The sequence below is a fragment of the Ascaphus truei genome, chromosome 8, assembly GCF_040206685.1.
Source record: "Ascaphus truei isolate aAscTru1 chromosome 8, aAscTru1.hap1, whole genome shotgun sequence".
Classification (NCBI taxonomy): Eukaryota; Metazoa; Chordata; class Amphibia; order Anura; family Ascaphidae; genus Ascaphus; species Ascaphus truei.
The window spans coordinates 16246331-16258978 of NC_134490.1; the positions used below are offsets into that span (position 1 = coordinate 16246331).

The following is a 12648-nucleotide window of genomic DNA, read 5'->3' on the forward strand; positions in this document are numbered from 1 at the left end:
GAGAGGGTTGGGGTTCCTTACAATGCATCTGACCACAGACACGCTATTAGAGAGGGTTGGGGTTCCTTACAATGCATCTGATCTCAGACGCGCTATTAGAGAGGGTTGGGGTTCCTTACAATGCATCTGATCTCAGACGCGCTATTAGAGAGGGTTGGGGTTCCTTACAATGCATCTGACCTCAGACACGCTATTAGAGAGGGTTGGGGTTCCTTACAATGCATCTGATCTCAGACACGCTATTAGAGAGGGTTGGGGCTCCTTACAATGCATCTGATCTCAGACGCGCTATTAGAGAGGATTGGGGATCCATACAATGCATCTGACCTCAGACACACTATTAGAAAGGGTCGGGGTTCCTCAGAATTTCACTTGGGGTTCCTTAACCAGATAAAGGTTGGAAACCATTGGGTTAATGTTACTTAAGGGGTACTTAAGGTTAGGGTTTTAGGGTAACGGGATAAGGTTTTTAGGGCAAGGATTTAAGGTTAGGGTTTTTAGGGTAGAAGGATGAGGTTTTTAGGGCAAGGAGTTAATGGGGTAAGGTTTGTAGGGTGAGAGGTTAAGGTTATTAGTTAGGGGACATATTACCTGCGGCGGCCAATTGTGTCAGTCTTGCTGAAGCAGCCACGTCAAAATGTTCTACAACGATTTGCATGGCCATTCAACAAGATGCAGCAAACAATTCTGTTATAGCTTCCTGTTGGCCCGTGGGACCCATGAGATTTGGGGCCATTAAGTTTCCCCTGGTGGGAGCAGAAACGCCGGAAAAAAAAACAGGTAAGTATTCCCAGGAACCCGGGTGTCACAACAATGTGGGTTATCTCCGGAAGACTCCCGGCTTCCAATACTTACAAAAAAAGACATTGATCAAGCGTGATTGCAGCTTTAAGAATATATCATCTCAATTCATGGTTCTCGTTCCTGGTTTCATGGTGCCAGCTGTTAAAAGGGAACTCTCATACAATGAGAAATAATGGTTAGTTTTACTTCAATATAAACACTAACTAAGCAAAACTAACCACACTTAGGGCTGGGACCCGCTGCGCCCGGCGGTGCGGGCGACCGCGTTCCCCACCAGCAGGGGAATCCTTCTGAGCCGGTCCCAGTCCCCCCTCGCTGCACGGCTCACAACGCGCTGTGACGCGTCAGCCGCCGGGGGATGCAAGAAAATTGTGATCCCGAGCGGTGACGCGTCACGTGTTGCGCTGAAGAGCCTATCAGGGGCGGGAGCGGGAGCTGTCAGACAGCTTCCTACACAAGGTAGGGGGTGGTGTGTGTGTGTGTGTGTGTGTGTGTGTGTGTGTGTGTGTGTATCAGCTTGAGGGCATTTCTGGGGGAAAAGGGAGGGAGCGGGAGCTGCTTACCTTCCTGCAGCCCGGGAGACCAAGCCCGTGGAGGGAGGGGGGGAGTAGCGGGTCCCTCCGCTCAAACCACGCCCCCCTCCCACTCCCGCCCCCCTCCCGCTCCGGCTCCGGCTCACTACAGACCGCATATATCGCGGTCTGTGCCTGTCAGCGCGCCGCCTGTCTGCAGTGCGGGCACGCTGACTGAGGGAGCGGGGCCTTAGCCTTAGTCTGCACCAATAAGAGGGAACACTTCTCCCCAGCTACCTTTTTTGTAAGCAAAACAATTAAGAGAGTTTAAAGCGGAAATCCAAGCGCTTTTTTTTTTTAATTTTATTTTACCATTTAGTTATTTTTTATTTATTTTACACAGAATTGAAGCAGAGGATCTCCAGGGGGTGAACCCAATTAATTTCAGCTCCAGAGACCCCTGCTTTTGGAGATACGTACCTCCGTAGTCGCTCAGCTCGGCTAGCAGAGTTCACATTATGACGACATTTCAAAGTTCCCGCGCCCTGTGGGCCAATAGGAAGCTGTGACATCATCAGGTTCAGCTTTCTACTAGCCTACAGGATGCGGGAGCTTTAAACTTTAAAACCCAACTGGTTCAGCCGGAGTGGCTACCGGCATCCCCTACGAAGGTAAGTATCTCCGAAAGCAGGCGGTCCCCGGAGCTGAAATTAATAGAGTTCAGCTCCGAAGACCCCCTGCTTCAATCCTGTGTCAAATATATATTTTAAATAAATGTTTTTATTTTTTTAAACGCTTGGATTGCTCATTTAAAATAAAGAAAATGAGTTTGGATTTTATATCATGGTATTAGAATAACAGAGCTACAGATGGACTTTTAATAAACCATTCTATATACTGGTAAATAAAGCCTAGAGATATCAGATACAACTCGCCGTCAGTTGTCTGTACTGATAGAATCTGCTTCTGATTTCAGGAAACTGATCTGGACAGGGCCTGTGACATGTTGCAAAACTTTGTCTGGAAAAATGGATGTGACTAGTATACTCCCATGAAAATCATTAATCAAGGCAGAAAGTAATTATCTTTAATTGCTGACCCACAAAGCCAGGTGGTTGATTGTCATATCGTCAAGGACAGAGAGAAATAACACGGTCGCTTGGCACTGAATTGTTTGTATTGGCGTTGGCAGTGTGATTTAAACACATCTATAGAGTAGTTACAAGAAAATCACGTCTGTTTACTGCTTGTGGTTGGGGAAACACAATATACCCATTCACTAATATTGATTTATATACATATATATATACTGCCACAGACAGATTAATGATGATACTGTGCTTTCCAGGTACTTTTCATACTTTTGTATGAATTAAGTTGCCCTTTTGTCCTTTGTTTTGGTGATTCCATCTTTACTTTTTGAAATCTCTGTCAGGCATTCTCTTAATGTTTAAAAAACATAAATGGAATTGTAATAGGAGAGACAAACTACAAAATATCCCTATTTGCCGACGACATTATCCTAACTCTCGCCAACCCCTTGATTTCACTCCCGAACTTACATTCACAACTAGATAAATTTAGCAAAATATCGGGATATAAAATCAACATGGATAAGTCGGAAGCATTGAACCTAACCCTATCGGATTCTGAAGTTAAATTACTACAAGCAAATTTTAAATATAAGTGGAACTCCACAAAGATCAAATACTTAGGAATCCAAATAACAAGGGAGTATAATACGCTATACAAACATAACTATCCACCATTATTTGAGAGGCTAAAAAAGGACCTCCAGAGCTGGAACGAATACCAGATATCTTGGTTAGGAAGAATAGCCACGATCAAAATGAATATCCTACCAAGGCTCCTGTATTATTTCCAGACTCTTCCTATAGATATTCCAATGCCGGAGCTTAAAAACATACAAAACAGAATTTTCCAATTTATCTGGCAAAATAAAAGACCCAGGGTAGCTAGATCTATTTTGCTAGCCCCAAAAGATTGCGGAGGCTTGGCAGTCCCGGATATCATTAAATACTATTTGGCGGCCCAACTCAAACAAGCAATAATTTGGAACAATGATCCAGCCACCAGTTGCTGGGTGGGACTTGAGTCTACCTATACAAGACCTCTCTCTCTCCCGGCTGCTATGTGGACCGAGAGGGGAGGAGAGACCTTCTTGGAAATATTAAAACTGGGAGCAATGAAATGTACATGGCGGATATGGTCTAGAAATAAAAATAAATATGGTCTGACAGCCAGTCCAACACTACTAACCCCTATATTCCATAACCCTGAATTCTCCCCAGGCTGGCTCCCACAGAGACTCAATAAATTTAAGACGTTAAAGCTGATGGTAGCTGACGACTTTGTAGATAACGGTATAATTCTACCACTCCAGGCGCTGGAGAAGAAACACAAAATCATAAATATACCAGTGTTTGGTTACCTCCAAATTAAGCATTACCTGCAATCAGTCTCCAAAGATTCGGCATTCAAAGATTTAACAAATTTTGAAAGACTGTGTAGGAAAGGATATTACTGTAAAGGGCTGATTTCTGAGATATATCTGGGCCTGGCGCGATCAGCGGGTTGTTCCCAACATAGCTATATGATCAAATGGGCAGAAGATTTGAATACAGAGATCGATAGAGAAGACTGGGAGGACATTTGGGAGGTAGCTGCAAAAACGTCAATCTGTACCACTATCAAAGAGAATATTTATAAAATTCTATTTCATTGGTACCTAACCCCGAGCAGGCTGGCTAAGATCTTCCCCGGGTTCCCGGATTTGTGCTGGAGGGGATGCGGGCAAAAAGGAGATATGGTTCATATTTGGTGGAGTTGCCCAAAAATTCAGGTATTCTGGGTCATGATACAAAGATTGATCAGAGAGTACTTGGGGGTGGAGGTTGAGGTGGAACCGCTGACCATGGTGCTGGCCAAACCAATAGATGAATTAGGAACGGCAGAAAGTAAGATGATCACTCATGTAATGACAGCTGCCCGCTGTGTTATTGCGGCTGCCTGGAAAAAGGTAAATGCGCCTTCTAGGCAGACTGTCTTACGGAGACTAAGGGAAATAAAGATGATGGAGCTCCTCACAGCACAGTTGAACCAGAAAACTGACAAATTTCACAAAATTTGGGAAATATGGCCAGGAAACTAGGGACCCCATAGAAATAAATACAGAAAGACCAGACAAATGGGCTTGTCCTACCCCCCCCCCCCTTCCACCCCTCCCACCCTTCTTTTTCTTCTTTTCTACGTTCTTCTCTTTCCTTTGTTAAGCCCATGAGAGACGTTTACGAAAGCGGCTGCTTCCCTAACACAACCGGAAATAGGAAGACAGACTACACTTATTCAAAAACAGTGTTATAGCAACTATTTTATTTCAGTAATGATGACGAACTGTTAATACCCTTTGTTGTATGGACAAGTGACACTGTTAAAACATCACATGTATTCCAAGACTGTATATTTGTTATGTCTCTCTAAAAAAAAAAAAAAAAATTGAAACTAAAAAAAAACAAAAAAAAAAACTAATCCCTCGAAAAAACAATTCAAATTGCTAGACAAAACTAGATCTGAACTTAAGCAGACCCAAATGGATGAAGTGGAGAGGGCGTTACGGTGGACCAAACAAAACTATTATGATAAAGGTAATAAAGCCGACCGATTACTCGCCTCCAAATTGCGCGGTATGAGAGCTAAATCCCAAATAACAGCTATTTTGACAAAATCAGGTACGAAGACACATTGTGAGACGCAAATAGCGAACGAATTTTCGGACTATTATAACAAATTATATAGCCTAAATTTTCCCAAAAATAAATCATCAGACGCAGAGGCTATTTATACATACTTGGAAGCGTGTAAACTTCCGACACTTTCGGAAAGTAACCTCTCTTTAAGTTCATTTAAATTAAATTCACCCTTTATTTCAGCATTAGAGGTAAGTAGGGGGTTTCTGAAGCTTAACCGCGTTAATTTTAGCTTCCTGAGATACTTACCTCCGTAAGCGCTGCCCGCACTTCCTGTTTCTTAAATCTCCTGCGGCACGCAAGCCATTAGGAAGCTGCCACGGATGACGTCACGGCTTCCTGTTGAGCCGTGTGCCACGGGAGATTTGAACCTCCATTTTGTTTCCCCAGCAAGGGATGGTACTGGGGCACCTTTGGTAGTAGGTATCTCTGCAAGTGGGGGTCACAGAGCGGAAATTAATGCGGTTCAGTTCCAAAGACCCCCTGCTTCCCACCTTCATAAAAGTGCTGAAAGAGCAGTTCAGTGAGTAAAGACACTGACTCTGTAAGGCTGCGGCCCTGCTGGTGCTGACCGCGCTCATGCTTGAGTGGCGAAGTCACCAACTTCCCAAGCATGAGCGCGGTTGTCCTGCGAATTATGCGAGTGCGTGTGGGGGGGGGGGGTTGCATGGGGGGTCTATTGAGTGCACTTCGAACAGTCTTTATTTTACTTCCCAAGCCCCAAGCACCACGTGAGCGGGGACATGAGAATTCACTTTACACAAAGTGAACTCGGCAAGCGCCGCTCGCTCAGCGCTAGCGGGAACCAGCCTAAGCAACAACAATGAGTTTGAATCAAGGGTGAGACCAGCTGCACACAATTAACAAAACACACAGATTCCCAACAAGCTCTGAGAAACCCCAACCATTACCACATAATATATATATATGCATATAAGTGTCAAAAGGCGTGCTAGTGGGCGTGGCTAAATGTATCAAACAAAAATGCCCAAAGCTACTTCCATTATGACAAAAATACACAGTGCAATACCTATATATCTCATGTAAAAAGGGTAATTTAGTTTTACCCTTTGGCCAAAGCATCTTAAGCCTGCTGCCACTTACAAGGCATGACCGAAGCAGGTCCCAACACTCACCTGGGTTAAAATTCTTATTTACCTGTATAATTATAGGAAGAATGATCACATTGGATCTGTCTTAACCTGGCAAAATTAAACTGACCTGCCAACTTGGAAAGTGGGGGGGGGGCAAGCTTAAACCTTGGGGGGGAGGGGAGCACTACCCTCCCATAAGCAAGGGTACCAGATTCAAATCCCAGTGCCAGCTCCTTGTGACCTTGGGCAAGTCACTTTATCTCCCTGTGTCTCAGGCACCAAAATCATAGATTGAAGCTCATCTGGGCAGGGACTGTGTCTGTAACAATTCCTATGTACAATGCTGCTTACAGCACACTATGCTGTCATTGTGAAGTGCTTTGAGTCCCATTGGGAGAAAAGCACAATATCCACACTATGTAAAACCACACCTTTAAATGCACCTGGTGGGAGTTTGGGGAGGGATCTGCATGGACTCTAACAAGAGAGATACACATTTTTAACCAAATGTTACAATAGTAGCAAAGGTGTTACATATTTCTGTGTTTTTACTCTTGGCCGCAATACCTTCTCATCCTGTTTAATCTTTCAGTAATGCCTCCACACACAGCCCAAGCAGAACACAGAAAATATTTAGAAAAATAAGCATTAAGAAGCATATAGTTTGGCTTCTAGGAACCTACTCACAACAGGACATGTTCAAGAAAAATTAACTGTTCTGCGTCAAATTTTAAATAACCTTAAAAATAGCACAATTTCCTTATGTGAATGAATGTAAAATGCAGCATTTGTTTTAATTGGGTCATTTGTAAAATACTACTTGCATAAAACATGTGCCAGGATCTCAACATTGCAAACAAGGCCTTGGCCATAGTGCAGCAGAAAACAAACCGATGCAGGCCAATGTGCATGTTCACAGTGCTCACGTGAGCGGCGAGGCGAGCGACGCGTGGCGAGACAAAAAAGTTTGTCTTTGCCACGTGATGGCCGAGTCACGTGAGTGGTACGCCCATCCCCGTAACGTCACAGCCACGCCTCCCTGTCGCCTCCGCAGAAAGCGGAGAAGCCTCTTCTGCTGCTGCGGTCGCGCGCGCGCACGCATTCACTCACTATGAACAAAGCCTAATATTGCTAAATCATGCAGTATGTAATCTAGTTTATTGCATGCTGTTGTTATGGTTGTTGTCCGGATAAATGATGTGGTCAGGCGAATTGTTTTGGCAGATTTGCATCCGCACCGGATCGGCCGGTTCCTTCGGTCCGCAGATTTCCACGGATCAATCACAAAAAGGGCGATTCGTGTTAAGCTGATTTTTTATTATTATTTCACTCTGCGGATTCCGCCAGCCGTGGACGGATGTGGAGAATCCAATCCGCGGAATCAGCGATCCGTTGGCGGATTCTTAAGAGTTGGATTGGATTGGATTGGATTCCACAGAACCGTCCAGATTTCTGAAAACAAAATCTGTGGCAGATTGTGATGAATCCGCACGGATTCGAACCGACCAAATCCATCTGCGGATTTTACACCGCGAAACGGATTTGGGAGGGGGGTGGGGGGTGAAGACGAAAAAATCCGGGGAATGGATTGTGGCGGATTCGCCTGCCTCTAGCCAGAACTAACGCTCCGTCCATCTCATAGTACAGGGATGGCCAACTCCAGTCCCCCAAGGGCCACCAACAGGTCAGGTTTTCAGGATATCCCTGCACAGATTGAGCCACCTGTGCTGAAGCAGGGATACCCTGAAAACCTGACCTGTTGGTGGCCCTTGAGGACTGGAGTTGGCCACCCCTGTTATAGTAGATTGGCTTTAGCTTCATTTGTAACAGACGGTTGAATCTACTACCCCCATAAATTAAGGAAATATCTTTCTTACAATGGCTTGGAGTCATCATAGAGTGATTTGTACTATCGCAGGCAAATCGGCGATATCTGCCATTGACTTTAATGGCAGGTAGCGACAATCTGCCCACTGTACACAAATCTGATATGTGCGACTTAGTGAAAACAGCTGAAAGAGGCAGAAAGAAACGAAGAAAAGAAAACTGAATAAATGAAATAAATGTACATTAAGGAAGAGACAGGGGAGCCCAATGCTACATCCAATTTACAAAACATATATGGTAATAAGTATAAAGTGAAGTACTTCAATAATAATACTTTCTTGGTTATTTTTGTTAAACCCTTTGGCCAAAGCGTCATAAGTCTGCATGACAACATCAAGGCATAACCAAATTTGCAGGTCCTAACACTACACTATGAACCCTTCCTTTTACCTCTGTATTAGGGGAAACAACCACAGTGAGTCCTGTCCATACAGCAAAATGAGAAGTTAAAAAGGTGGGGAGGGGAGGGGTGAGCTCTGGGAGGAATGTGTGTTAATACATTAACGTTCTAAGTTATGGTGGGTGAAAAAGGCAACAAGAAATCTCCAACGTATTGCATATAGCAAATAAAAAGATCACTTGTGAGCACATTCACATGTCTTAGGCAGGTCTGCAACCCTGCCTTTCACCATAATCCCCAGCATACAGTGCTTCCACTGCAGCAAGGGATTCTGGGAAATGACATGCAAATGAGCACAATGACACAATGTGTCACCTTGTGTCTGAAAAACCATTGTTATACGGAGCCCGTACTGTATAAGCTAATGCTCGCTGTTAACACAGCTTTAAAGCACAGCATGGGAATCAGGTGCAAAGCCAGAGAAACCATTCACAGACATGGAAGGAAGAGAAAGAAAACAGGAATAAAGACACTGAATAAATAAACAGGACATCATATGAAAGAAAAAGGGGAAAAAAGAGACAGGATAAAAATACAAGTTTTTTTTTTAAAGAAAATGAGAGGAAATTATAAAAGTACAGTACTATTTCATTTATAGAGAGGAATAATTATTATTTGGTGGATTGCCAACAAACCACTTGTAACTTTCAAGTGAATTATTTCTCAAAGCCTCTTGATGAACTAACTTAACCCAAATTAGTGTGTGCTCCTGCATTATGTAACGTTTTTATCCGGTGATATAAATAAAACCACCTGGTGGAGAGCTGTTTTCATGACTTAACATGCATTTTAGAATAGAAGCACTCACTCCCAGACCCGATGTTGATGTTGTGTGAGTCATTTGAGTGTATTCTTTAGAATTCATGAATCAAGGTCTTCTTTTTTTCAATTTTTATTTTTAATTAAAAGCAGTTTAATGCGTACAAATTTTGCAGTGGAAAAGCCTGGCTCCTGGCAATTTTGAGAGCATTTGGCGAACGTTATATAATAAACAAGCCAAAATAACAGCCTCTTGAATCTGACACCTATAAAATGCATATCCTGTTGTTCTGTTATATAAAGTACATTTGCAGCTGCCTATAACATGTTACAAAGGACAATGCCAACTAAACAATGTGATCAAGAACGTTTTGGTCCAAGTTTGATATCTTCTTCAATGGGAATTGTACACTTTTCTCTGATTGGCTGTCTGTTTTTTATTGAGTGAAATGTGTTGGTGTCCTGACGCATTCCACATTGTCTGCATTATGGAGCAGACATAACAAGGTCTTCCCTGAAACTTTTGGGTCAAGGTCCCCTTATTATTGCTAAAGTCTGTATACATTGAGGTGGAGTCCTCCATGTTGAGCCTCTTTACACATCCATAGGGTCTGGAGAATCTGGGACGGGTTCTAAGGGGAAAAAGGGAAACAATTATGTTTTACTGTATCAACCGAAACGTTGTTTCATGTGAGAAATGCTTCTTCAAAGTACTATCTGTATGATTTAAAGCAGGGGTTGCCAACTCCAGTCCTCAAGAGCCACCAACAGGTGAGGTTTTAAGGATATCCGTGCTTCAGCACACGTGGCTCAATCAGTGGCTCAGTCTAAGGCCTTAAAACCTGACCTGTTGGTGACCCTTGGGGACTGGGGTTGGCCACTCCTGATATAGAGTTTCAATTCTAAAAGGAATTGGAAAGTGATGACAAAAGAATACGTGGAAGGCATAAGACTACTTAGCATGGTATTAACCGTGGACTGGTCGGGAGGGTGTCAAGTAGTTTTTGGTAGGTTGTGGGTGGTTTGGGCAGAGCCTGCGCTTTGAGTTGGGGAGGTGTGGTGATAGAGGGGTTAATCAGGCCATTATACCCGGCTGATTAACCCTTTTTTGTACATTTTTTATGTACAAAAAATACTTATTTTTTTAAATTTGCACTTCAGTAAATTATAAAACACATTGCAAGTATTTTTTATTTTTTTTGGTTTAAGCTCCCTACCCACCTAGTCCCTATTATACCAGACATTTCATGTTATACTTCAGACAGAGAGACGCAGGAGAACTCACAGGACAAATAATTAAATGAAGTTAGGACTTCCCTGATCTGGGGTAACCTTGGTGTGGTGGGCAAGTTTATCCTGGTCACAATATGTAACTAAACCCCCATTTAAATGAAATATTAGAAAAGGTTTAAGATTTGCCTTCATGCAGCATGATGTAGGTAATAAAAGAAAAGGTCAGAAATGATTAAATACTAGATTTTATTGATTCTTGTGTTCTACGACTGCACATTTCAATTTACAGTCTAGACTCTAGTGACATGTGGTCACTGCCATTTTGCCGGGACCAAATCTCCGCTGGTGTTTAGCTGCTACTCGCCTAGCCGCAGGGACATCTGCCCGCGGCCGCTTTGCCACCAAGATAAACCCCTAACCTTACCCCTTACCTTAAAACCCCTTCATTTTAACCTCTAATACTTACCCCTACTGTACCCTAAAAACCTTAACCCCTTACCCTAAACTCCTTATCCTAAACACTTACTCTAAACTCCTTATCCTAATCCCTTACCCTAATCCTATACCCTAAAAACATAATCCTATACCCTAAAACCCTAATCCTATACCCTAAAAACCTAACCTCTTACAGTAAACTTCTTTCCCTTAACATTTACCCTAAACCCCTTATCCTAACCACCTTACCCTAATCCCATACCCTAAAAACCTAACCCCTTACCCTAATCCTATACCCATAAAACCTAAGCCCTTACCCTATTACCCCTATCCTTAACCGCCTACCCTAACTGCTAAAACCCCTTATCCTAAACATTTACCCTACACAGTTTATCCTAATCCCCTACCCTAAAAACCTTAACCCTTATCCTAACCCCCTACCCTAAAAACCTAACCCCTTACCCTAATACCCCTATCCTGAACACCCGCAAAAACTCTTAAATTAACTTACCTTATTAGCGAAATGGTCGGCGGAGACTTGGTCGCAGCCATATGTCCAATTCTGTGTCATTTAGCATGTTATCCATCCGTTTGTGTTGAACCAAGGCATCACAAGCGTCAAAACATCTGATGTTACTTTGCTACAATGTAACTCATACTGAGTATGCATCTCTTAGCATGTGGGCAGGAAAATGATTCCATTCAATGATGTTCTTTGGGCACTTACCTAGTGATGGGAAGAAGCAATCGGCCGCGCCCGGGGGAGACAGAGGAGTATTGGGTTCAGAGAGCAGATGGCGACCCGTGTCTGACTGCTGGCGACTGGCCATGAAAATTAACCGGGGCCTCTGTTCCACCTGTACATTCCCACTGGGACCGTCATCAAACACGGGGTTCTCAAGACCATGGGCGTCACTGAAGAGAGAGAAATCCAATACATGTAATACTTAGCAAAATTATAAACAAGTGGGTGAGGTCAGGGGTGGCCAGCGACTGAGCCACTGATTGAGCCACCTGTGCTGAAGCAGGGATGTGCTGAAAACCTGACCTTATTCTTTTTAAATTATTTTTAAAGATCTTTCAGCTCAAACATGTCACAATTCTTAGTTCATTTGTGTCTTAGGAGGGACTGTCCCTTTAAATCTGAGGCCTAGATTCATAAAAGGGAGTTATGATTTAGCATGCCTTGGCTCACATTCATATGAACAGGAGTAAAGCCGTGCTGAAGCTTAGATCTGGGCCTTTGGGTAGAGGAGGAAGGGAAGAAATATCAAGCCTAGAATTTATGCAAATGTAATAATGTATACATTCATTTGAATATGCAGGAATACATATATACACACACAAGTGTATAAATGATAAGTTACAGCACACACACCACTAGGTCAATCAATATACTGTATGTATGTGGAGAGAGAGAATTAAAGGCAAATATTGTTGAATAATATAATACTCTCAACTATGCACAAGATAGTATATCACAAGGACTGGAAATGTTATAGAATGAATAGGTGGAAAAGTGCAAAGTATTGCAGGTGGTTCTGATCCATCTTACCTGTCCATTCTGACCAGTTCCTGTGCTCCTAAGTAAAAACAAGAAATCAGAAGTCATTATGACACTGTTGTCTGGATAACCCTTTTACTGGTTGCCCATCTGAAGAAGCACATTTAATTAAACCCTCTAAAAATGTTAGTATACTTAGCATCGCAGTAAGGTCGTTTCCACCAGAGGCACTCATTTTATTCAACCAGATGCA

At 43.0% G+C, this 12648-nt stretch overlaps 2 protein-coding genes across 6 annotated transcripts in view; one reads left to right on the forward strand and one right to left on the reverse strand.

Annotated features, from left to right (window-relative positions):
* The window catches only part of CDH23 (cadherin related 23), a 653830-nt gene that overhangs the window by 516678 nt on the left and 124504 nt on the right, over positions 1-12648 (forward strand). The gene's annotated exons all lie outside the window — the stretch shown is intronic.
* The window catches only part of VSIR (V-set immunoregulatory receptor), a 47501-nt gene continuing 44193 nt past the window's right edge, over positions 9341-12648 (reverse strand). The window contains exons 5-7 of the mRNA XM_075610608.1: positions 12447-12474; positions 11619-11806; positions 9341-9855 (exon numbers count right to left, since the gene is read on the reverse strand). Coding sequence (XP_075466723.1) covers positions 9818-9855; positions 11619-11806; positions 12447-12474 — 254 coding nt within the window. The 3' untranslated portion in view covers positions 9341-9817. The remainder of the gene's footprint in view (positions 9856-11618; positions 11807-12446; positions 12475-12648) is intronic.